Below are 26,635 nucleotides of genomic sequence, written 5' to 3' on the forward strand. Positions count from 1 at the left end.
ATGCACGGTCAGTTTTGATGCTCGCTCAAAGCTCTTTTTTAAAAGGCAACTTTAAAAATGCCTATTCACGGTCCCGATGCAAAAGGAGAAATTCCACCCACCCCCCAACTCGCCTGCTCCTTCGTTCCGGTTTGCATAGCCATTAGCATGTGCATAGCTAACGTGCCGCTGTCATTTTGCATGGTTCCTTCAGGGGATTCTTCGCGGCGGGGGCAGAGCAAACGCCAAAGGTCACATTAAAGAGGCTCTTAAGTAATGTGAAGCAGGTATGCACAGGCTTCACAGTCATTTCGGGAATGACGGTTGAGCGTGAAAAATTCAAAAAAATATGCGGGGCAATTCAGCCTGGAACGCGCTGCTAATTACCAAGCATGAATGACCTTAAAGTTAGGACATAAGTCTGGTGGATCAGAAAACAGTAAATAAAAGCAATCTATTTTATTTGTTCTGTCTCTCAATCAAATGCTGACGTGTGAGTTTCAGCTAAAACAAAACAGTATGTCACTCAACAGCTCAAGCTTCTTGCTAAGGAGATGTGTATGTTTTGAAGAATACAAAACATGTTGAAAGAAGGCACCAAAAACAAGGCAATCTGGTTGTGTAGCTTACAGGATTTACATATTTATTTTCCTTCCATGTGATTTTTTTTAATAACATTGCAACCAGAAGAACCTCTCTTTTTGTACATGTTGCTTTCAACAGGAAATCATGAGTTTTCATTCATTATTCTTTCAATCCATGGAATAAACCTAGATACTCGCACATAAACTCCAGGCTTCATGGGCTGGGCACACCCAAGACCCCAGGAGGTAACTCCCTGCAGGATATATTTTCCTTGCTCTTCACAGACCAGAGGCCCTCCGCTGTCACCCTATAAAAGAGAAGGAAGGGAAACGAATTAAAGGAATTAAATATCACTTAAAGGAATTAAATATTGGGAGAGGACCGTGGCTAAGTGGGAGAGCATCTGCTTGGCATGCAGAAGCCCCCAGGTTCAATCCCCGGCATCTCCAGTTAAAGGGACTAGGCAAGTAGGTGGTGTGAAAGACCCCTGCCTGAGACCCTGGAGAGTCGCTGCTGGTCTGAGTAGACAGTGCTGACTTTGATGGACTGATGGTCTGATTCAGTGTAAGGCAGTTTCATGTGTTCATGTGTTGATCATCCAACATATGGACTTTACTGCCAAACTCAGGTACCATATCTTGTTGCTCCACATAGGTAATCAGACACAGGACACAAGAGCCATGGTCATTGTGAGGTATCTGAGGGGTTGAACAAACAAGACAAAGATCCATCTTTTTCCACCCATAAAATCAGCTAGTGGAGCCTCAATTTGCCTTGGGACCACACAGGGAAGGGAGGGTGGTTAACACTTCAAACTCCTCTCAGGCCATTTATGCATGGGAGATTTACCACCTTGCTTTCCTGCTGTTCCTCACAGCCATGCATGTAGAGACAGGCGTGAGGCACAGCACCCTTGCTCTCTGCACATGGGCACGAACAGAAAGCAGCAAAAAATGGAGGCTCTAAATGGGACTCATCATGACCCAACAGATGGGGCTCCCTGACCCAATTAAAGGCCCCGATCTGTGAGCTGGTCTAAATGAAAAAGACCAGAGTTTCTTCTCATTTGAATTCAATGGAAGCACGTACTGTGCAAAAGAAAAAAGGAGAATTTCAGTATGGGTATAAAAGAAAACAATCGTATGTCTTTCTGGTAGATACCAAAAATGAGATAGCTGCTCTGTTTCATATTTTGAATCCCAACTCAATCAACCAAATGAAATGCAATGTTAACATCTACTTTCAAGTAGTGTTCTTGATCCTTGTGCTGTTTGGATTGTTTAGCTGCTCGGGCTCATATGAGGCCTTTACAAGTAACACCCAAAATGAGTTCAATTAGAAATTGAAAGAATTCTGCTGTCACCAGCCATTCTTACCTGACAACTATCAGTACCGCCATCAATATTACCAGCACAGAGTTCAGTGGTTCTCACTCTGCCATTCAGAAATTCAGGCCGATTACACACTTTATTTTCAATTACAGGGAAGCCCGTCTCCTTCAGAATGCCGTCTCCACCGGTTCCTTTGTAAGCAAGGCAAAAACGCATAACTAAATGGGATGAACAGCTCCTGAACAACATACATTTCATGTCCCAATAAGCAGGGTAAATCCCCCTCGTCTCAGCTTTTTATGTGAATGTATTCAATTATATAGAACCCTTTTCTCATTTCTTCATGGTATGAAATGAGTGGCTTTTAGTTTGGTCTTGTGCTTGAGACATAATAAATATTAGCTAAGTATTAACCAATATTTATTAGCTAATAAATATTAGTATTAACCTAGGAGCCCCGTGGCGCAGAGTGGTAAGCTGCAGTACTGCAGTCCAAGCTCTGCTCACGACCTGAGTTTGATCCCAACAGAAGTTGGTTTCAGGTAGCCGACTCAAGGTTGACTCAGCCTTCCATCCTTCTGAGGTCGGACAAATGAGTACCCAGCTTGCTGGGGGTAAAGGGAAGATGACTGGGGAAGGCACTGGCAAACCACCCCGTAAACAAAAGTCTGCCTAGGAAACGTCGGGATGTGACGTTTGACCCGGTGCTTGCACAGGGGACCTTTACCTTAAGTATTAACCAAAGTAATGACATTTCAACAACTCATCCAAAAGCTTTGAGCTTTTGGGATAGAAGTTATACTCAGCAACGTATGTAGTACTGGGAAGAATTGGTTTTTATATGCCGACTTTCTCTAACACTTAAGGAAGAGTCAACCGGCTTACGATCACCTTCCCTTCCCCTCCTCACAACAGACACCTTGTGAGGTAGGTGGGGCTGAGAGAGCTCTAAGAGAGCTGTGACTAGCCCAAGGTTACCCCGCTGGCTCCATCTGTGGGAGTGGGGAGACAATTCCAGTTCACCAGATTAGTGTCTGCCGCTCATGTGGAGGAGTGGGGAATCAAACACGGTTCTTCAAATTAGAGTCCACCGCTTCTAACCACCCCTCTTAACCACGACACCATGCTCTTAACCACTACATCATGCTGGCAAGAAATTACATTGCACATCTTCCTGTACACATAGTGTACAAAGGTGCTTTGCTTGTAATCTTTCAAAAAAAATGTCAAACTATGTTTGAGAAAGTTCACAGCAAGTTCACAGTAAACCCAGAATGTGGATGATTAGTGGACAACATTGTATGGATAATTTAAACAATCCATATGGAAGCAACCCAAGTCTTCCTGCATATAAGCAAGACAAATCAGAAAAGTTGAAAATAAAAATGATAGGATAGGATAAAGAGGAAATGCAAAATATCGCTTAGGTATATTGGATTATACAGTGATCTTACCTTTTGTTTCACCCCATCCTGTCACAAAACATTCTGCTCTGTCTGCTACCATGGTATTGACTGCAGGCAAACATGCAGGGATTACCTGATCGGTGAGCTGAACAGGGCTGAAAGAAACATTTTTATGAGGTTTGACTTTGGTTGCATTTTTAATATTATTACAATTATCCTGGACAGATTCATATGAAGAGTGTTCTGCCATGTGATCTTTTGCTTTAAAAAAGCAACCTTTTTAAAAGCAAGGCATTCCTAGAACTCTAATATATCTGCCTTATCAAAGGTACTATATAAACTGATTCCAGGCAAGTGTAAGTGGTAAGAGCTCATAACCCCAGCATTGAGGAATATCCAATTTTTAATCTGCATTCTGTTGCAGCCTGATTACATGCATGCTTTCTCCAAAGTAAGCCCTACTTCTGAGGAAATATGCATAAGCCTGGGTGAAGAAAGACATAATGTTTTTAAAGCAGTGGAGCTGGTTTGGAAGCACCCACACTGCGTTCTATCTAAATGTACTTTTTCCTCTCCCACAAGCTTGCCAGAAAAATCTAGCTGTGGAGGATACCAGTTGGTAAGTACACATGAAGCTGCCTTATACTGAATTAGACCACTGGTCTATCGAGGTCAGTATTGTCTTCTCAGACTGGCAGTGGCTCTCCAGGGTCACCGGAAGAGGTCTTTTACATCACCTCCAGCTGAGCCTTTTAAGTGGAGATACCAGGGATTGAACCTGGGACCTTCTGCGTGCCGAGCAGATGCTCTTATCACTGAGCCACAGCCTCTCTCCAAAGTACCCATGATGTTGCTTTGAAAAGTTCTATCTGATGAATTTATGAGGACAGCCTGCTGGAAATGTGGGAGAGGAAGAAGGCATTCAAATTTCAAATGATGCACATATGTGGAAAGCTGTGAAGCTGATATCACCCTACAGGTAGACAACTGCTGGATGCATTACTGAAATGTTTTTCTGTCTTCACCGTTATACTCCAAAGCTGTAACTATGAGAACGTTTTGCTCCCATATTATTTCCTCATTCAGTGGACGTGTGTTGGAACAGAGACCGAGATGTGTTTGTTTCATACAAGTCACTGCTGACACCAAGCCACTATCCCTAGATGTGTACATCATACAACACATGTGGCAAATTGAGCACTACTGCCCCAGAAAAAAGTACTGGGTGGATATCACATGGAATGCTGTTTGCATAAGGCAGAAATTCACTGCAGTTATTTGAATCACACCAAGCCAATACTCTCCTCCTGCTTTGACCAGACTGTTAAAACAACATTACGAGTCATTTCCCCATGTTGAACACTACCCAGTCACTTTCATGTCACAAAAATAACCCATGCATTGAGCAACAAGCAGAATAAGAGCTACGACCCAAAGGATACCTCTTCAGCTTCAGCAAGGCAATGTCTGCCCCACTTGGTTCCTTGAACAACTTTTCAACATCACAGCTTTGTACCGATGTCTCTGTAGCCCTCTCCCTGTGTAATCCAACTACCACTTTGTAAGCAGAAGCTCTTGGTGACCTGGAAGAGAGAGCTTTGTTGGGTACAAGCATATCCAGACAACCAGGACTCCTGCCTATTCACATGGTTGAAGAGGCAAGAGCCCCCCCCCCCCAAAGATGGTAGAGATAATGCTGGTTTGTCTTTTGACACTTAAGCCTCCTCCAAATGTCCCAGGTTTTGTAAAGTGCTAAACAAACTATAAGCAGTCAGCAGCTAATTTCCATAAGGTCCTCATTTCCGTTAGATCTCCAGAGCCTGCAGGCAATGGAAACACAGCCGAGTTGATAGAACTATTTATATGCTACTTTCATGTTTGCCTTCTACCCCTTTCTTCAAAAGCTTTATTTTATCTGACTCAATTCCCCCCTGCCCTCATCCACTCATGACTCTGTCAGCTGCTTACATTTGTCTTTCTCTCTTTGTTTGTCTAAGGAAAAAAGACGCCACAGTGGATTAAACTCACATACATCACTCACATCATGCTAACCAGAAAGTACCTCCTTTTATTAGGTTTTTCCCTAGCACATACAAGGAACTGTGACAGACCCAAAAGCTCTGTATGTTCACTCCACAGGCCTGTACAGCAGCAGCAAAGATGCACTTCTTTTTACGAGTATTAGAAATGGAAAGAAACAAGATGTGAAGCTACCATCACCTGTTTTGTTTGTTTGTTTCCCCTCAAGTCACATCTGACTTAGGAGCCCCACGGCGCAGAGTGGTAAGCTGCAGTACTGCAGTCCAAGCTCTGCTCACGACCTGAGTTCAATCCCGACAGAAGTCGGTTTCAGGTAGCCGGCTCAAGGTTGACTCAGCCTTCCATCCTTCCAAGGTCGGTAAAATGAGTACCCAGCTTGCTGGGGGTAAAGGGAAGATGACTGGGGAAGGCACTGGCAAACCACCCTGTAAAACAATGTCTGCCTAGTAAAAGTTGGGATGTGACGTCACCCAATGGGTCAGGAATGACCCGATGCTTGCACAGGGGACCTTTACCTTTTACCCCGACTTACAGTGACCCCGTAGGGTTTTCAAGGCAAAAGACATTTGGAGGTGATTTGCCGTTGCCTGACTCCACGTCATGACCCTGGTATTCCTTGGAGGTCTCCCATCCAAATACTAGCCAGGCTCAGGGCGGAAAGTGTGTGACTGGCCCAAGGTCACCCAGAAAGCTTCCATGGTGCTAGTGGGGATTTGAACCTGGGTTTCCCAGGTCCTAGTCCGACGCCTGAACCACTACACCATGCTGGCTATTGCAGCATCAGCTAAGAAGCTATAATCAATATTACACTAGAAAGCAACAGGTAACAGGGATCCTGCACTCAAAGGTGCTTTAGCTATCACAGGGCATTCTGGCTGCTTCTTAGTTTCTTCCAGCATCTCATTGTATTTTCTTTTTACACTGGGACACACACCTGTTCCCTCCCTTCAGCTAAGAGGGGCTTCACCTCTTCCAAGCCCTAATGGACACTTGGCCGGAGCCATTTCCTGACATTCACCCCCATTTAGGAGATATCTATAAATGTTTAGACACATAACCATTCCTTTCGTCGTGCACACCCGAAACAAAAAACAAACTGAATAACTGAAATTGCTAGTCTTAACAAAAAGTTTTACAAAGCCAAATCAAATGTTAAGCTCCAAGCTACGGTTCATTGAGCATGCGTCCTGCTGTACGTGGTGTGCGTTCTGCCTTTTTAAAATGAAATGTTTTCTTTATTCTGCAGATATACTTATTGGAAAGCCAGATCAGGTTCAGTTTGGTAGCTCACAAATCTTATAAAGCACACATGTCATTAATTTATGGAATTCACTGCCCTAAAATGTAGTTAGGGCCACCAGTTATTAGCTATCAACATTCACGATGTTTAAAGGGAACCTCTGTGTTCAGAAGCAAGCAACCTTCATGCCCTGTTGGTGGGCTTCTTGGAGACAGCTGACAGGCTACAGAAAGAGAACACAGACTAGATGAACTCTTGGTTAGCTCTAGCTCAGCTTTTTTTCTAAAGCTCTGCTCTTCTTATGTTCCTGTGATATCAGCCACAGATGTATTTGTGATCTACGAAATATGTTCATTTCAGAATCCTTATGGAATGATTCCCAATCAATAGACTCTAGTAACTACTCTAGCAAAGTATTTTCATAAAGATACAATTGCCAGAGATTTTGAAGAAAATGACAATGGTTTAACCAGTTTTACAGGGTAGCCATGTTGGTCTGCAGTAGAACAGCTAGACTCAAGTCCACTGGTACCTTTGTGACCAAAAGAAATCTTGTTGGTCTTTAAGATGCTACAGGAACCAAACCCATTTTTTTAAAAACGTAAAACCAGTTCAACTCATTTTTAATGGATAGTATAGACTATAAATTGTTAGTTCATGAATGTACTCAAAGATTGTTCATAGCAACATGCTGACTTTGGCAGAACGATTCTTATGTTTGTCTGTCAAGGGGCAGTAGCCACTAAAGTCACAACGGCATACCTTTCTAGGCAGTGAGTGGCTGTCAGAACCCACTGTGGATCTATCAAAGTGCCTCCACAGAAGTGCAAATTGAAACTGAAAGACAGAAGAAAGGAAGATTAATTTCAGAGGAAACAGTTCATAATTCATAGTACTCTGAGCTGGACCGTTAGTCAAATCTTCAGGTTCTCTCATTTATAGGCACTCCACAGAAACAATCAGAACATCTCTTTGGAGATTGCTTTAGCTTCAGTAGACCTTCCTTGGTGTTCTACAGCATGAGGCAGCAATACTGTGCACAGAGAGTAAGGACTTAACTATATGTACACAGTCACACATGCATATCCTCTGTTCCTTGCAGGGGCAGTGTTTGGGTGGTACTGTTCAACCTGATCTTTTACATTTTTACATTTTGAAGAAATGTTAGGGCAAGCCTGAGTCATTTCATTAAGTGTCTTCACTCCAAACTTACTTTCCCTCAGACACACAAGCATGCTACATCCGCTCCCTCACAAACACACATAAAGACACATGGAAGGTACTTTGTACTGTAATGATATGTACTTATTAAATACCTTGTTCTGAGACTGATCTGCCATGGCCAAGAATGAGGTTTAGAAACACACCCACCAACAATCCTTGCAAAACACCGATTTGGTTCAAATTTAGCTTTCCCACATTCATATTGAGGAGAAGCTGTAGAATTAAACAGATTACAAAACATCTCAATAATAGGTTAAAAAACAAAACAACCATGAAAATGAATAAAATGATTGTGCATACGCCTAGCACATTCTTCGTTTAACTCCCATTTACAGGTCAATGATAACAGCTCCACACAAGCAAGCTGACAGTACCAGTTTATCATGGGGTGAGCTCTAATTGTATAAATGATCATATGAATACTCTCTGAAGGCAGAATTAGATGTTGCACATCCTTTCCCCATAGAGTCCAGTTATGAAAACACATGACATGATGTCATCAAATTACGTGTTTCTCTACCCTCAGCAATAGCCAATAATATGGAGCTGGGAAGATGATTGCACACACATTTCTGTAACTCCAGATTGTGGGGGAAAGAGGGAGAACCTGTCGCAAGGCTAACATTTGTCATTTCCAGCAGCAGCTCCATGTTGATCATCAGACCTAGTTCCAGCCCCAGACTGTGCTTGAAATGAAAACTGTAAAACACTTAAAATGAAATACGGCAAAACTGATAATCCTTAAATGCATATTTACGGCAATATGGGATGTCACAGTAGTCCCACGTTTTTGCTGGGTCTGTGGTATAGCACCAAGGACCGTTAATATCACCATCTGGATTTCTGCAATACTAGAGAAATACAAAAATATTTTAAAAATTAACAACAGAGCACAACAATAATTGGATTTTGAAATTCATCATTTATCCATCTTTCCATTTCTATATTTCGTTTTGTGGCCTTTTGTCCTTTATTATTTTCAATATGAAGATGAAATACCTCTGTCAAGGCTAGCCTGATCTTATCAGATCTCAGAAGCTAAACAGGATCAGCCATGGCTAGTTCTTGGATGGGAGATCACCAGAGAATATCAGAGTCCTTTTGCAGAGGAAGGCAATGACAAACCACCTCTGTTAGTCTCTTGCCTTGAAAACCCTACTAGGAAGCCATAAATCAGCTGGGACTTGAGGGCCGTTTACGTACAATCTGTTATGCCCTGGTCCTGACAATTTTAAAACTGTTTTTAATCTTGCTGTGATTTCTTTTACTGCTATATTTATTCCTGCCTGGGCAGTTGTTTCATTATATTGTTATGTCCTTTGGCCTTACACAATAAATTTTACCCAACCCCACATATAAAAGTTGTGTGAACATAATTATATACCACATCAAAGCCATTCATCAACGCTGATTGACTACTTAGGTCTGAGCCAGAGGGAACACTGAATCCTTTCAGAGCTGCAAATTGGGAAGCTAACCCAAAAAATACCCCAGGGGGGGCTTGAGACCAGGCCAGAGATAAGCAATGTGTGTGTGTATGTGTAAAGTGTGCCATCAAGTCACAGCCAACATATGATGATCCTATACGGTTTTCAAGGGAAAAGACTAACAGAGGTGGTTTGCCATTGCCTGCCTCTGCATAGCGTCTGGTATTCCTTGGTGGTCTCCCATCCAAGTACTAACCAGGGCCAACCCACCTTAGCTTCTGAGGTCTGACGAGATCGAGCTAGGATTGGCTATTCAAGGCAGGGCAGAGGTAAGCAACACAGAGGACAAAAAGGGTTACGGAAAGTAAGCATCCTTTCTTTTGTTTGGCTACTAAGTTAAGGAACTTTGGTAAAGGAGACTTACAGTACAATCCAAGTATTAGAAAAGAACAAGAGTCCAGTAGCACCTTAAAGACTAACAAAACATCTGGCAGGGTATGAGCTTTCATGAGCCACAGTGCAATCCAAAGAAGAGTTTCCTGGGAGTAAGCCCCACTGATCCACCTTGAGTAGAATTCTGAGTAGCCCTGTTTAGGACTGCTTTCCTATTCTGTTAAAAGAAAGGTACAGCTATTTCATCTGAGTTTGGCTTGTAATCTCTGTGAAGAAGGATGGGATCTTCCACGCAGCACATGATCCAAGGCACGTCACATCCTTCCTCTCTTGTTGATTATATTTATATCCTATCTTTCATCCATCAGGAACTGGGCAGCTTACATAAGCTTCCCAGCAGGTTTCCAATCCAGGCACTGACTTAGGGTTGATAGGGTTGCTAACTCCAAGTTGGGAAAATTCCCGGAGCCTGGGGAGGGCAGAGTTTGGGAGAGGAGGGAGCTCAGTGGGGATGTGATGCCACACAGCCCGTGCTCCAAAGTAGTCGTTTTCTCTAGGGCAGGGGTTCCCAACCTTTGTTCACTAGCATTCCCCTTGGCAGCCCATGTCTATAAATTGCACCCCTTACCGGTATATTACAAAAATGTTTGTAATTAATATAGCTGTTGTTATTTCAAATGCCTCTCCCCACCATTATTCAATTTCTTTTGCGTACCCCTGGGGGTATGCATACCCCAGGTTGGGAATCACCGCTATAGGGAAACTGATCGCTGTAGTCTAGAGATCAGTTGTAATTCTGGGTGAACTCCAGCCCCCACCTGGAGGATGGCAACTCTACACTGACTGGAACCAAAGTGGCTTGATTTCAGCAAGGATGCTGTGTCACATGAACACGTGAAGCTGTCTTATACTGAATCAGACCCTTGCTCCATCAAAGTCAGTATTGTCTACTCAGACTGGCAGCGGCTCTCCAGGGTCTCAGGCAGAGGTCTTTCACGTCACCTACCTGCCTAGTCCCTTTAACTGGAGAGGCCGGGGATTGAACCTGGGACCACAGCCCAGTGGTGTCACATGCCCTTTCCAATTGTATCCTGGGACCATGAGAGCTATCCCATTGCCCTGCGGTCGACTATTGTATGTTTCTTTCTGTTTCTTAATAAATAGTATTTGATTCTGCTGTATAATGGTACTTACATTTCTTTCCAGGCCTGAATTTGGGTGAGTTTGTGGTGTGAAATCCCGATGCTTATGAGGTGTCTGTGAACTCCATTCTTGACAAGTTTTGCCACCTTTTGTTTGTGCAATATTTCCACGGTACTCTTTACCATTACCAGTCTTGCAGTCTTCAAAGGGAGACAGAGAGACGTCTTATGCATAAGTCATACACACACTATGTTTTTAAACTGGTGTCACAGTCATTCCTTCTTGCCAAGAAACCTGGGATTCATAGTTCTAATGGGGAGAGGGAGCTAATAGTCTACTTTTACTTATTGAGAGGTGCTGAAAGATGTACAGTAGTTGGGGCTACACACTATGCTTTTTAAAGACTGAAAGGTGAAAGCATCCAAACCCCCCACAGGCTTTCCCACTGCAGTGAATCATGGCTATGTTGGTACTAAGCAACTGAATAGACTATTGCTTGGGTTGCCAACTCTGGGTTGGAATATTCCTGGAGATTTAGGGGTGGAGCCTGGGGAGGGCAGGGTTTACGTAGGAGTGGGACCTCGGTGGGGTATAACAGAAGAGTTTCTCTGGAATGCTCTCCCCCTTGAGGCTCACCTGCTGCCTACTTTACATTCTTTTAGGGGGCAGACCAAAACACATATTTTTACCCAGACTTTTAATTAGGGGTTTTATCTTACCAGCTGTTTAATTGTCTTTTTTATGAATAGTGTTTATGCTATTTATAAGCATGGTGTAGTGGTTAGTAACAGTGGTTTGGAGCGGTGGACTTTCATCTGGAGAACTGGGTTTGATTCCCACTCCTCCACATGAGAGGCGGACTCTAATCTGGTGAACCGGGTTGGTTTCCCCACTCCTCCACATGAAGCCATCTGGGTGACCCTGGGCTAATCACAGCTCTCTCAGAATTCTCTCAGCCCCATCTACCTCACAAGGTGTCTGTTGTGGGGAGAAGGGAAGGAGTTTGTAAGCCAGTTCGATTCTCCTTAAAAGTTAGAGAAAATCGGCATATAAAACCTAACTCATCTTCTTCATTTATGTAGAAACAATAAAGCTTTTTGACAGAAATAATATCATAGAACCAATCCCTTTTTTTAAGTACAAAACACAGAACAAAAATATGCATCCTTTTCACCAGAAGAATATTTTGTCAGACCTGCGGCTGATTTCATAATTAACAACTCCGAATTCACATCACTATAAACACCTATCATCTTACTTGCTTCACTGCCCTTATGCACAGGCACTATAGAATTTAATGCATAATGTCACATATCATAAAATGTAACAGAGAAAATGATAACTTGGCTGCACATTTTTGAAGGATAGCTGAAACCTAGTGAAGGATATCACTTCTCTGTGACATTCTACAATATTTCAGAGCAATTATTACCTGTATAAGGGGTTTACTTTTCACTTGTTACCTGCATTGGGGGGAGAAGCCATACCAAGGTTTGGTGTCATTGTCGTCTGAAGTTGTTGCTGTGCTGGTCTGGTACATTTCTGTAGGTTGCAAAACTCCCATCTGGTACTGGGATCAGTAGTAAAACACCAGGGGGCTGTATCACCATCTGGATTTCTGCAATAGTTTCTCCTAAGGTCCCTATAAACATAGATATAGTGTCACATCAGCATACAAATAACTGTTGAAAATATTCTGCTTGAGAATAAGAGTGGAGAAGATGTTCAGTATGCAGAACAACTGTCATGGAACAATTCTCCACAAGGAACGGTTCCCTCTCCTGAAAACATGGTGTGATTCCCTTGGAGCAGACTGGTACTTCATGACACTCTGGCTGGATTCTGAACTGCTACTGTTCATGGTGTGGTATCTTATGAGTAAGCTGCATTATTAACAATATTTTTTATACAATGTCCCAACTAGGGCTGTTGAAAAAAAAAATTCGGAAAATTCGGATCTGGCAAAATCCGGCCCGTTTTGATCCGGAAAATGCCCAAGTCCGAACTCCCTCGCTTCGGTTCCATGGAATTCGGCACGAGTTTTGAGTTCAGGAACAAAATTCAGCCGAATAACCCGCCCCCCTTCCTGGGGCTCCCAGGAAAGAGGGCGAGTGGCTCTTTGAACTGCTCTGCGCTGCCATGGCTGGCAGCGCTGAGCAGTTTAAACCCCCCTAACGACCAGCTGATGGGCGGGGCTGCCAGCTGGTGGTCGGGCAGTTTAAAGACCCCGTTTCCCAGGAGTCCCAGGAAGCGGAGCAGTTTGGAAACCGGGCGGGGCGGGTTTTAAACTGCTCCGCGCTGCCTAGACAGGCAGCGCGGAGCAGTTTAAAAAACCCCAGGCCGGCCAGACAACCAGCTGATGGGCGGAAGATGGGCCGGGGGCTGGGGGGGCTGAGGTTGCTGCTGCGCCCCGCCTGTCGGGCATGACCCGGCCGGGCCAACCTATCCGCTCGCCAGCTGACAAACGAGCCTTTTGGCTGTTGCCAAGGCTTCCGGCTCGCTTGCCTGGCCGTGGGGTGGTGGTGCCTCTCCGGATCCCTTCCCCAGTAAGTGGGAGTTGGGGAACTCCTTCCCTCACTCCCGCAGGTTGCTGTTGGGGCAGGGGTTGGGAATCCCGGGAAGGGGGGCGGGGGGTTTAAACTGCTCCGCGCTGCCTGGGCAGGCAGCGTGGAGCAGTTTAAAGACCACCCCGCCCGGTTTCCTGGGAGTCCCAGGAAACCGGGCGGGGCGGTCTTTAAAGGCGGGAAAAGGCAGGTTCAGGAAACGCCGAACCTGCCGAATTTATCCAGCGATTGCCAGAACTCGCCGAATTCGGTGCGCCCTTTCCCCGCCTTTTTTTGAGTTCGGTTCCATCCAAACTGAAAACCCCCGAATCGGGGGAAAGCGGCTGTTTGTTCGGTTCGGACGAACCAAATTGACAGCCCTAGTCCCAACAACAAGTATCTGATATGATTAGGGTCACCAGCTCCAGGTTGGGAAATTCCTGGAGATTTGGGGGGTGGACCCTGAAGATGGTGGGGTTTGGGGAAGGGAGGAACTTCAATGGGGTATAATGCCATAGAGTCCACATTCCAAAGCAGCCATTTTCCCCAGGTGAGTTGATCTCTGTTGCCTGGAGATCAGTTGTAGTAGTGGGAGTTCTCCAGCCACTATCTGGAGGTTATGGTAAAACAAGTCAGCCTGCTGCAATGTGTGTGGCAAAAATAAGCAGCAGACAAGCGCCCAATTTGTAAATTACACACTGTACTGTATTTTGATAAAGTGCATAAATCACAATATCAACCCTATACATTATATTGAAACACCATATATTGCAAAATAAATTCAAATGCTGACATATCTCTATTGACTCCCTGTGCATCAAATGTCATACTTCCAGGCATAGGTAAGACAAGAGCAGCATGATTCGCATACAATGCATACAAGGAATAGTGTCCTAGATGATGCACAATATTGCGTGAGTAAAACGCGGTTTTTCATGACTCAATCAGTCTGTGGTATACAACCAACCAGGGTCTGGGTATCGCCCTATTTCGACCCTCCATCTTCATCAGGACTCACTATAACATACATATGTGAGATTCGTTACAATTTGAAAATATTTCTCATTGGGAATTCGTTTATACAGGAGACGAAGTACAATGAATCGTATTCTATCAAGTACATTTAACAACATCTTCTATGTAAATCTGTATCAATTATTGGTTTACTCTTACTGTAATTTACAACAATGTATAACAACTATATATATATAGTTACAGCATGGCAGTACAATATCTGCTCCTGCACTGAGAGGAACGTCCGGTTCTCTAACTAGCATAGATGACTTTTGTTTTTTTGTAATTTGGTGCTTTGAGGAAAAAACCCGGGATCATGTCGATGTGGATTAAATTCTACGCCAACAAGAGGCTATATATATTCACTTAATCAACAGGGTACATCCACATGGACTTAATAATGAACTAAATTTAACGTGTTACTTGTGAGTAGCTCTGTATGGATTGGGATATATGTTAGTGTTCCTTTAAGGATCACGGAGCTGGCTGACACTGCAGCTGTCGGCACTCAAGGGATGCACTTTTTTTAGCCGCTTGGGAACTTAGCCTAGTTAGAGAACCAGATGTTCCTCTCAGTGCAGGAGCAGATATTGTACTGCCATGCTGTAAGTAATATATTTTACAATAAGTAATAATTTTACAACAATGCATAACAAATATATATATATATATATATATTGTTGTATGCGAATCACGCTTCTCTTGACTTACCTGCAACTACCTGGAGGTTGGCAACCCTAGATATGACCCCAGACTACCCGAAGATACAATTATTCCAGGCATTCAGTTGAGCTTAGTTAAAAGGTGGGACTCTTGCCAAGAGAAGCTTGTTTAGCCTTCCTGCTATTAAGCCATTACTATTTACTCTCTCCATGGAAAATGACTGCCAACCATTTGTGAGAGGCTAAGCCAAACATACGCTTGTGGAAATGCAGATGGGGTTTTAGTATGACGATGAGGTATCATAGAGCTCCAGGCTTGACACTTCTTTCCCGTGATGGTTGATGACATTGTACCCCGGTAAGTTACGCCAGTGCCTTCATAGCAGTCTTCAACAACTGCTGCTTGCGCAGGAAGAACAGCGGGAACTATTTCTGCATCTCAAAAGCAAAACAAAAACACAGACACAAATGCAGAACTAAGTAAAAAAGAGCAACCACAACTAAGCAGCAGGTTCTCTGTCTCCAGATGTTCTATGGCTTCTCTTATTCATGCCCTCATTCTATAAAATTATGGTGCTGTAGCACCACAAACGTAGAGAAGTGTTCTGAAATAATGCAGGTTCCAAGCAAAATGGGGTGCAGTGGGATCTTTTCTCCATGCATGCTGTCCTTCCCTTAGCTGATAGTGGATAGATGACAAGCTTTAAGGTTCTGGGGTAATACAGTATTTAATTGGACAACTCAGTCCTCACTTATTTATTATTCTGATTTTGCATCTGGGTTGTCAGTCTAATGCAAGCTGGTTATCTTAAGCAGAAGCAGTTCAGTGAGGTAAGTTTTCCTTGAGAGATAAGACACTTCTGCATTTGATTTACCGCACTGACTATCCTTTGTACAAATATGAACAATTGACACATGCAATAAATACAATGGGCATGACAAATCACCTAATACAATGGAAGACATAAAAACCTACATCTGCTTTCATTAGGGTTGCCAGCCTCCAGCCGGTGGCTGGAGATCTCCCGCTATTACAACTGATCTCCAGGCGACAGAGATTGGTTCCCCTGGAGAAAATGGCCACTTTGGCAATTGGACACTATGGCATTGAAGTCCCTCCCCTCTGCAAACCCCACCCTCCTCAGGTTCCACCCCCAAAATTTCCAAGTATTTTCCAACCCGGAGCTGGCAACCCTAGCTTTCATTCTAGATATCAAAGACGGATGATTGACCCTGTTACCGAAACTGTTTGTTTAAATCTCAGAATGGTTCATTCTGTTCCCACATCACAGATGCACATGAGCAATTTTTCTTACCAGTAGCCACTGCAGTGCTATCACACTTAGGAATAGTGCAGTATTCCCATCGTTTGGTGGGATCTGTAGTGTAGCACCAGGGCGAGGTCTCTCCGTCAGGGTTTCTACAATAGTTTCCATCTAAACTTCTAAAACAGAAATGAAAGCACTCACATTCAAACACTTCCTTGACGCTCATACTCTGTTTAATGGTACCAGGAACAACCTCAAATACACTGTATTGTGCTATCTGCCTTGATGATTGAGACATCACGTGTAGTGGTTAGAGTGTTGGGACTAGGAACTGTGATGACCAGGTCTGAATCCGCCGCTCAGTCATGGAAGCCTGGCGGGTGACCTTGGGGCTGTCATCACAGTCTCTCAGCCTAGCCTCCCCTCACAAAGTTGTTGTTGTGAGGATTAAGTGGGGATGGGGAAAGTGAAGTGAAAAGCCATTTGGAGTCCTCGATCACTGAGAAAAGCAGGATATAAATAAAAAATAAGCATAAGCAATGTGTATGTGTCTATCAATCAGTCTATCCATTCATTTTTATCCTGCTGGACCTGCAAGGAGCTCAGGGTAGTATATGTGCTTCTCTCCCTCCCCTTCCCCACAACAAACATGGTGATGGGATCAAAGTCACTGAGATAGCTTCAAGGCTAAGTGGGCCTTGAACCCAGGTCTCCCTAGTGTCAATACAACACTTTAATCGCTACATGACAATGATTTTCCAAGTGCTGGCACACACACGTGTGTAACATAATTCTCTGTTCGACATTCAGACACCAGCTTGACCCTCTTACCTGTTTTAAGGGGCTCGTGGAAATATGCCAAATACATTTAGTAGTAGTAGCAGCAGAAGCAGTATTGTCCTATATTTTTCCGCTTGCAGATAGAGATCAGAAAAAAATTCCACATGTTCAGAACACCACTCTCCATTCCAAGTTCAAATACCAACACATATCAGGGTTTTTTTGTGTGCGTAGGGAAGGCAGAACAGACATAAAGCATACTGTAGCTGTATCCAAACATTAATGGCAAGTGCCCCTATCATTGCAACTGGATTTTCCAGACAATCTAGTTGCGAATGATTGCTGTAGAACAATGATAGTGCAATATCCAACAATGTGTGGAGGCAGCCTGTAATGTGACATCGCCTTTGATATTAAAATGAAAGGTGGTTGGTGCGCTTGCAACAGAATTCTGTGACTGGGAACACCTGCAACTGGCTCAGCCTCTCTCCCACTGGGGGAGGGAAATACATAATTGGTTGTGATGTGATAACGTGATGGGTTGTAATGTGATATTGAAACCAGGCCTCTCATATGTTTAGGGTTGCCAACACCAGGTTGGGAAATACCTCGAGATTCTGGGGGTGGAGCCTGAGGAGGGTGGGGTTTGAGGAGGGGAGGGACTTCAATGCCATAGAGTCCAATTGCCAAAGCAGCCATTTCCTCCAGGGGAACTGATCTCTATCGGCTGGAGACCATTGTAATAGCAGGAGATCTCCAGCTGTTACCTGGAGGTTGGAGATAAACAAACACCTCTGTACTCATACCAAGAGGTTTGGAAATTAGCACAGAACCAAGATCATATAACAATGTGCAAATGTATTGAGTGCTACAATATTACAATTATATACAAAAGGATAGTGTTTCTTGTTCCAATTATATACAAAAAATCCTGTATAATATGGACTTACATATATTATACAGGATTTTTTGTATATAATTGGAACAAGAAACATTATCCTTTTGTATATAATTGTAATATTGTAGCACTCAATGCATTTGCACATTGTTATATGATCTGGGCTCTGTGCTGATTGGTACCTGGAGGTTGGCAACCCTACATATGTTGTTCCTTATTAGTTATCACAAACAACATTCAACAAGACTCAAATGATAATGGGTCTGTTTAACTTACTTGCAAGGATAGTTCTCAGGAGTTCTGCTGTGTTTCTGAGGTTCTTGGGCACTCCAGGCTTGGCATTTAGTTCCTGATACTGTAACAGCTACTGTGCCTCGATAGTCCTTCCCTCTTCCCTCAAGGCACTGGCGCCCTGAGCCCGATGTTGGTGGGGGTGTAGCTATATCAGAAAAGAGAAAGCCAAGGAAGGCCACCCTCTTCAGTAGACATTTAAAAATACAGCAAAAGTATGTCTTTGGAAGAACTTCATTCTTGACTCATTCTGTACACAATTAGGCCATCAACAAGCTACTACACGTTTTAAGAGACGAAATGACGTTCCCTTAAATTGGAGGGCAATGTTGTAGTTTTCGAAGAAAACTAACTCCAGCAAAAGGCACGGCTTCACCACAGCAAATTGCAATGAATAATCCAAATAAGTCACACTTACCGCAACGTGGAATGTTACAAAATTCCCAGCGTTTAGTCACACTGGTGGTGAAGCACCAAGGACGAGGCTCACCATCCGGATTACGGCAATAATTCTTCTTCAGATTCTTTTCTGGAAAACTAAACATTATATGTCCAAGCTGAAATCTGTCTGTTGATGTTTAGGCCCACTCGAGGAAAAAATTGGATTTGCACATACCGAAAACATGCCTGAGTGGGTAGTTTTCATACACATTATGCCCCCAGAACATAAAGGCCATTTATGCAGGGTCGATTCTGATGTTTGCTCAAAGCTGCTTATTTAAATCCGCCCTTTAAAATGACTATTCACGGACCCGATGCAAGAGGAGAAAGTCAAACAAATTCCACCCCCTCCCTCTCGCCTGCTCCTTAGTTCCTTTGTAAGCAATGGTCGTTTGCATAGCTAAACTGTGGCTGGGATTTTCCATGGTTCCTTCAGTGAATGCTTTGATGCAGGGGTAGAGCAAACACAAAAGGTCGTGTTAAAGGGGCTCTTAAGAAATGCGAAGCAGGTATGCGGCTGGAATGACAGTTCAGTTTGAAGAAATCAAAAAAATATATGCAGGGCACTTAAGCCTAGAATGCGCTGCTAATTACCGAGCATAAACGGCCAAAGAGTTGCATGCTCAAAGGATTCTTCCGTAGCTTCCATTTATTTTAGTGACATGACTCACGTTGAAGGGTAGTATCCATGAGTGTGAGGATCTTGAGAATCCCAGGCCTGGCATTCAATTCCAGATTCTGTTTGGGAGATTTTGCCTTGATAGTTTTCCCCACTGCAGTGCATACACATCTCTGCGAACATAAACATCTCTGAGTTATATAATTAGACTCATACGTCTTATTATTCATCCTACAAGCTCTAAGTGTAGTGGATCTTCATCCTTCTTGCTCCCTGCTAATGATACACTATACTAAGAATCAGTGACTGGTATTATATGGGTGCTGCAGCTGCTGGAAAATTTATCATTCAGTTCATATCAGCACTGCATCATTGAACATATCTGAGCTAAATCAAACGAAATGTACAGATTAATCTAATCCTATTGTCCTCCTGAATTTTTAAAGGTGTGCTATGCATCCAGAGCGAGATGTGGAATAGGGTTACTTGCTCTGGGTTGGGAAATACCTGGAGATTTTAGGGGTGGAGCCTTTACTTACTGTATTTAGAATATTTCTTTGCCACCCCTTCTGCTTGAGGTGGCTTACAATAAAAACAATGTCCCAATACTTAAAGGAAAACCATAAAAGCAAGACACTGGATATAAACAGCATAAACACTATCCATAAAACAGAAACAGACAATTAAAAGCCTGGTAAGATAAAATCCCTATTTAAAAGTCTGGGGGAAAATATGTGTTTTGGTCTGCCACCTAAAACAATGTAAAGTAGGCATCAAGTGAGCCTCAAGGGGGACAGCATTCTAGAGGCAAGGTGCCACCACAGAAAATGCCCTGTCTCTACTTGCCACCCACCTCACACAGCAAGGCTTCAGAGACAGATCTTCAGTGGTGGACTGGATAGTATAGGAGGAGATGGTCCTTCATGTACCTTGGCCCCAAGCCATTTGTTTGTTTGTTTGTTTGTTTATTTGTTTAATTCATTTATACCCCATCGGAGACCCAAAATGGCTTACATCATTCTGCACGACTCTATCCTCACAACAACCCTGTGAGATAGCTTGGTCTGAGCCAGTGTAACTGGCTCAAGGTCGCCTAGCAAGCTTCCGTGGCATGAGGGGGGATTCATACCTAGGGCCTTAAAGATAAGATACCAGCACTTTGATTTGTTCCTAGAAACAAATAGATAACTTGCGCAGATCTTTCAGCACAGGGGTTATACAGTCCCTGTAACCTTCCTCTGACAATTGCCTAGCCTTTACATTTTGGACCAATTGAAGCTTCCAGACTGTTTTCAAAGGCAGCCCCTCATAGACTGCACTAAAAAGGTAAAGGTAAAGGTCCCCTGTGCAAGCACTGGGTCATTCCTGACCCATGGGGTGACATCACATCCTGACATTTACTAGGCAGACTTTGTTTTACAGGGTGGTTTTGCCAGTGCCTTCCCCAGTCATCTTCCCTTTACTCCCAGCAAGTTGGGTACTCATTTGACCGACCTCAGAAGGATGGAAGTCTGAGTCAACCTTGAGCCGGCTATCTGAAACCAACTTCCGTTGGGATCAAACTCAGGTCGTGAGCATAGCCTGGACTGCAGTACTGCAGCTTACCACTCTGCACCACGGGGCTCTTACATTGCACTACAATAATCAAAACTCGGATGTCATCAGAGCATGGCTCTCCATGGCCAGATCATGCTTTTCAAGGAACAGTTGTAGCTGGCAAACCAGCCAGAGCTGCTAGAAGGTGCTACATGCCACGGAGAAGACCTGAGCCTCTAGCCATAGCCCAGGGTCCAGTAGTGTCCCTAGCTACAATTGTGTTCCTTCAGGGGGAGTGTGACCCCCTTCAGGAAAACTGACTCTACAGCCCCTGAGCAGCTTCTCCATTGGCCAACAGCCCTTCGGTCTTGTCTAGCATGAGGTGTGTTTGATGTCATGTTGTTATGAATCATGGGGCCTTGCAAGTGAAGAAAATGTATTTCCTCTTATTAAAAATATTTCTAGCTGGGTATTTAAATAGCCACACAAAACTAAAATTCTGGCCAGTACAACCTCAACCACACCTTCACATTCTGGGATGTTACAATAGTCAAATCTGGTTCCGCGGTCTGTTGTGTAGCACCAGGGACCTTTCTCGTCATTATCAGGGTTTCTGCAGTAGTTTTCTTCTAATCCAGCTTCAGGATGAGTAGCAGGTGAATAGCTGAAAGGGGAGGAGCAGGCAAAGTCAGATTTTTTATAGATCAAGAAGTACCCCAGGGTTTTCAAGTGTACTGAACATATCTATTAGATTATTTGGCCCATATCCAGCTAAATTTACCCCGATTAAATGCTGTTTCTATTGAAACTTGTGGAAGAAGTTCTAGTCATAACTAAATCAAGTGCCTTTGCTTTCAGTGAGACTTTAGTCACAACTAACTTTACCACTAAACTATGGTACCTCCCAGGCATATATTTTGCATACAGTTCAATCCCCAGCATTAAGTGACTGTTGCCTTCTGAGCCTTCCCTCCATTTGTTTCTGTCTGTTCTCTAGCAGCTCTGGTGAAGGCCCAACTACATGTGATGTTTTCCATGGCTCCTTCCTGAGTCTGCACAATCAAATGTGGACTGTGTGCTTTCTGATGAGATCTTAATTCCTGGACATATATTAGCCTGATTTGGACCAGGACAGTGGCAAGTGAGGAATGGGGACTGAAGCTATCCCCTCATGGTTTTTTTTTCTTATCTGAAATGCTCCTGGATAGCACTATTTTCCTCACCAGGGAAACAGGTGTGCCCCATGAGTACATGCAGACCCCCCCCCCAAAAAAGGATTTTCATAGGGAATACAAACTGCACCAATTAAATGTTGAGAAATGGCTGCTAGCCTATTCTATCTACATGGCAGAGTGTTCATGCAACGTCCCTTCAACATCTATTGCATCTAATGCAACCCCATGACATTGTTTATTGGATGCCCCACTCCTATTGATTTAATGGTCTCGCACTGTGTGATTTGCCTTGAGTCTCAGAGAGAAAGGCAGACTATAAATAAATAGGTCAATAATCTGTAAAGTTTAGTCACTGAGAGCTTCACCTCCAAACAGTGCAGCTTCTGATCTCTCTTTTTGTCACCTATTATTGCCACTGCCATCAGGAAATATCAACGCTAACTGTCAGGAATTTGTTTTCTTTCATCTCTTGCAATGTTGTAAGAAAACCTTTTAATTCTTGGAAAGAAGAGAAAATGAGTAAAAGACAATGGCCTATCCCCACCACCACCACCACGGGCAAACAGCAACATAAGGAGGGCAACTTCAATATAAGAAACTATGCAGGGGTGAAAGGATAAACTGCCCTCTTTGCCTCCCCAATCTGCCCTGATTGGAACTGGGGCTGTATACACCAGAAATTTACCTTTAAAAGAGGCCAGGAGACCCAAGATTTCTGCCTTATCTGACCCTAAAGCTGCAACCCTATAGGCACTTTCCTAGGAATAAGTTACACTGAATCAGTGGGATTTACTACACATAGGATTGTGTCTGGACATAAGAATTGGGTTTCAACTTTTGGAATATACCACTTCCTCCTGTACACGTTCACTCAGAAGTCAGTCCACAGACCTCAGAGAGACTTATTCCCAAATAAGCAAGTATATGAGCATAGTCATGACTAACTTTTGCTGAATCGTGCCTTCTATGTTTACCACAGCAAGCTATATGCTGGCAGTACCGCACAAGGTGGGAAGCAGACATCATATAGATGGAAAAGGATCATACTTGGGTATGTGAGGGCTCCTCTCTGCCCATTTTTGGCATGTTATGTTGTTTTGAGTTTTAGATTCAGTTCCTCTATAGTCCTGTCCATTTCCAGTCTGGCATTCAAGAAGATAAACTGAAAGGAAGTTATCATTGGCATTAGCATTACTGTTACATACCACTACCACCAAGATAAAATAAACAATTAATATATACACACATATCCCAGTCCAAAGCCTTGACTGTGCTTGAATGCTCTAGCATATGAATGAAGGCTTGAATGCTCCCCCATTCACTTCACAGGAGGGGACCACTCTGCGGGACCATAAATCATTAAGATATGAATCTGCTTTCTCTTCACTGAAGAGACAATTTGTTGGTTGTCCCCAGCCCGAAAAGTGTACGGCTGTCCTCAACCAGGGCTTTTTTGGCCCTGGCCCCGACCTGGTAGAACTCTCTCTCTAGTGAGACCAGGACCCTGAAGGATCTGGTGCAGTTCCGCAGGGCATGTAAGACCGAAATGTTCCGCCAGGCCTATGGTTGAGGGCAGCAACAGTTTCCATCATAGCTGGCCCCCCTTCCCCTTCCTTTTATCTCATCTGAGCTTTCTAACTGGGGACCCTGGGCTGGCCATGGACCTGTGCTCTGATGAATGGGGGCCAATTTGATTTTAGTGTCAGGGTATGTTGGTATTAAATTGGAGCTGAAATCATTTTTGTATATTTATAGTTGATTATTGTACTATGTTTGTAATGGATGTTAGCCGCTCCTAGCTTCGGGTGGGATAGAGAGCGGGATATAAGTCTAAAAATAAATAAATAAAATAAATACGTGAGAACAAAGCAAGCTCCATGTACATCAGTCAGGGACCCTGAACCCACAGGCCATCGCTAGAGCTAACAAACAAACATTTTATTACGGCCTTGCCAGAAAAATACATATGGTTAGTTCAACGGGCAAATATACTCATATACATACTATATGCTGTTACAACATAATCCTTCTTTCTGGGAACTCAGTCCTAAATAGTCTGAATACATAATTACATAACCGATGGACACCCTTTTGAGGTTAATCCTTACACTCCTTAGGAATACCCTTAGATTGACGAATTTTAATCGCTACTGCCCAGAACCTGGCAGTGGAGGATGTAACCTGCTTGTTTCCCCCCAATAACAACATCTGCAATACATCTGCTTGCGGTACCCCTGTGACACCTTTTATTAGGGGAAAAATGAGCTGGACACGAGCCTCATTATACCAGGGACAACATCGCTAGAGCTAAGCAATAGCATGTTTTCCCCTCCATGATGAAGATTACTGCTCTAAATATGCATGTATATTTTAAACAAGCAATATCATAATTTCTGAAGACACATAAGATCTATTTATGTACCTAGTTTTGAAATAATTGTAGTCAGACTGATTCATTGGGTTGGAGCCAAGCAGCGTTTTCCACTGGTGAAAAAGGGAGAGAGGGGTCTACGAGGATCACCAAAAGGGCTATGCTGGGGAGAAAGGGATCTGCATGAGCAAAAGTCATGTGTGATAGAGGCTATGGCAAGAAAAGGAATTGAGTGAGAGTTAGTGAAAAACTTGACTGGATCCAACCCATAGTATTATGTCTGTGTACACTGGGGATTTTCAGCTTCCAGGAATGCAACCATAATGCAGCACCTTTCTCCTATGTTATAAACACACATGCTTGCTATGGCCATACACTTATGCCAGACAAAATGGATAACTTAGTCCTTGGCTGTGTTCATTTATTCATTTGTTTGTCTGGGGCTATATCTAGACCAGCTTTCCAGTATACGAGCTTTCCAGTATTCATGAGGGTATAATCTACAGTGGTTCTAGCCAGATGTCATGAACAAACCACAATTTGTGAGATGAACAAGTTTCAAATTATTGGACTTGCACATTAACCATGTTATATTTATTACATACATTTTTATCATGCCCTTTCTCTAAGGAGCCCACAGAGGAATACATCATTATCCTCTCCTCCTTTTTATCCTTGCAACAACAAGAGTAGGCTGCGAGAGAGTGCTTGGCCCAAATCTACCCATTGAGCTTCTTGGCAGAAGTCACTATGAAAGATATATCTGAGGCTATTTACTTACTTCTTTTTTCAAAGAGAACTACGTCTGACCTTCTGAACATCACTGTTGTTCTGCTGTTGTCAGCTAATGTAATACATTGTTGTTCTTTGGTGGCAAATAAAAAGGACCTGTTAAAATGGTGAGACGTAAAACAGGCATTAGTTTTATTTTAATTATTGTCATATAGTCAATTATTTAATCAATTTTGGTTAAACAGCAGTGGGACATGGGAGGATTCATGGAGGAGGGGAAATCCCATTCCTCCCTGCTGGCCCCTACTTCCAGCTGTACTCTCCCCATCCGTTGATTCTCCTTACCAACCACTTGCTCACTCTTTCTTTCTCCCAAGTCCACCTGCCCCATCTTCCCCGCCCATCCAATTGCCTATTTGCACAGTCTTCCCTCCCCCTCCTCTAGGGTTGCCAGCTCTGGATTGGGAAATACCTGGAGATTTTGGGGGTGGAAACTGAGGAGGGTGGGGTTTGGAGAGGGGAGGGACTTCAATGCCATAGAGTCCAATTACCAGCAGCCATTTTCTCTAGGGGAGCTGATTTCTGTCACCTGGAGATAAGTTGTAATAGTGGGAGATCTCCAGGCACCACCTGCAGGTTGGCAACCCTATGCTCCTTTCTGTCTGTAAGGCATTGAAGTCCCTCCCCTCCCCAAACCCCACCCTCTTCAGGCTCCACCCCCAAAATCTCCCACCGGTTGATAAGAGGGACCTGGCAACCCTACTATCCAAGATAAGGCCCACGGGCCAGATCTGGCCCTTTGAGCGCTGTTATCTGGCCCAAAAGCTGAGCTGAGGCAAAAAAACAACAAAAAACGCTCCCATTTCTGGGCTGCAGGGCTTTCTGATCCATGTTGCTTGCCAGCTGGGACCTCCACATGGGGGTCCGAGTCTGCAGGCAGCAGGGATCGGATGGCAGTGGCTCCAGCCTAACTCGCAGATCACCCTTCCCCACTACCTCCAAAGTCGGGGGCTGCTGGGGAGGGGGATGTACACACTGGGCTCGCCAGCCGAGGACCCCGCCCCCCGCTCCTGATCTGGGCTGGTGAGCCCGCTATGGGGCTCTCCAGCTGAGGCACACACACACACGTCCCAATCTGGGCTGGTGAGCCCACTGTGGGCTGGTACACATGGCCCCGCCCGACCAAATGACATTTATGTCATACCCGCCCCTCATAACAAACGAGTTTGACACCCCTGTCTTATAACAAAGGGATTGTTATATAAAACCCAGATTCACTCTAGTCATCTCAATTTCCCCATGGAGCAGAGTTTTCGAACAGTTTGTGTTTCCTATTGCAGCATCCTAGACATTTAGCACACAGAACCATGTGAGCGTCTCATCCAGCGTTAAAGCCTGCAGGCATCCTTTGCAGGATATAGCAAAGTGACAACTGACCTGCAGGTGAATTCTTGTTCAGCTTCACATTTCTCAGCACATTCTTCTCTGTTGAGAGTTCTGTAGAGCAGTTTTTTCTGACCAAGTATCCAAGCACCAT

General features: G+C 43.8%; 1 protein-coding gene across 1 annotated transcript; it reads right to left on the reverse strand.

Moving 5' to 3' along the window:
- Window positions 1-530: 530 nt before the first annotated feature.
- On the reverse strand, window positions 531-26,635 carry PLG (plasminogen). The gene is made up of 18 exons (XM_056852876.1): window positions 26,536-26,635; window positions 25,148-25,231; window positions 23,043-23,157; window positions 21,345-21,484; window positions 19,337-19,457; window positions 18,643-18,761; window positions 18,210-18,372; window positions 16,304-16,431; window positions 15,245-15,419; window positions 12,232-12,410; window positions 10,820-10,968; window positions 8,563-8,656; window positions 7,898-8,018; window positions 7,344-7,418; window positions 4,744-4,884; window positions 3,350-3,456; window positions 1,941-2,086; window positions 531-871 (listed from the first exon to the last, which is right to left on the reverse strand). The coding sequence occupies exons 1-18, from the start codon at window positions 26,633-26,635 to the stop codon at window positions 707-709; spliced, it is 2,322 nt and encodes a 773-aa protein (XP_056708854.1). The 3' UTR covers window positions 531-706.

Source organism: Euleptes europaea, chromosome 7 (genome assembly GCF_029931775.1).
Source record: "Euleptes europaea isolate rEulEur1 chromosome 7, rEulEur1.hap1, whole genome shotgun sequence".
NCBI lineage: Eukaryota > Metazoa > Chordata > Lepidosauria > Squamata > Sphaerodactylidae > Euleptes > Euleptes europaea.

Excerpts from the sequence above, each read along its gene's own strand:
- PLG (XM_056852876.1), bottom strand. The coding sequence starts at position 26,635 with ATGGTGCTTGGATACTTGGTCAGAAAAAACTGCTCTACAGAACTCTCA. Across the intron at positions 23,158-25,147 it reads AGTTCTCTTTGAAAAAAGAA|TTTATCTTCTTGAATGCCAG; the intron begins GTAAGTAAATAG and ends ACTTCCTTTCAG. Across the intron at positions 872-1,940 it reads GCGGTACTGATAGTTGTCAG|GGTGACAGCGGAGGGCCTCT; the intron begins GTAAGAATGGCT and ends TCTCTTTTATAG.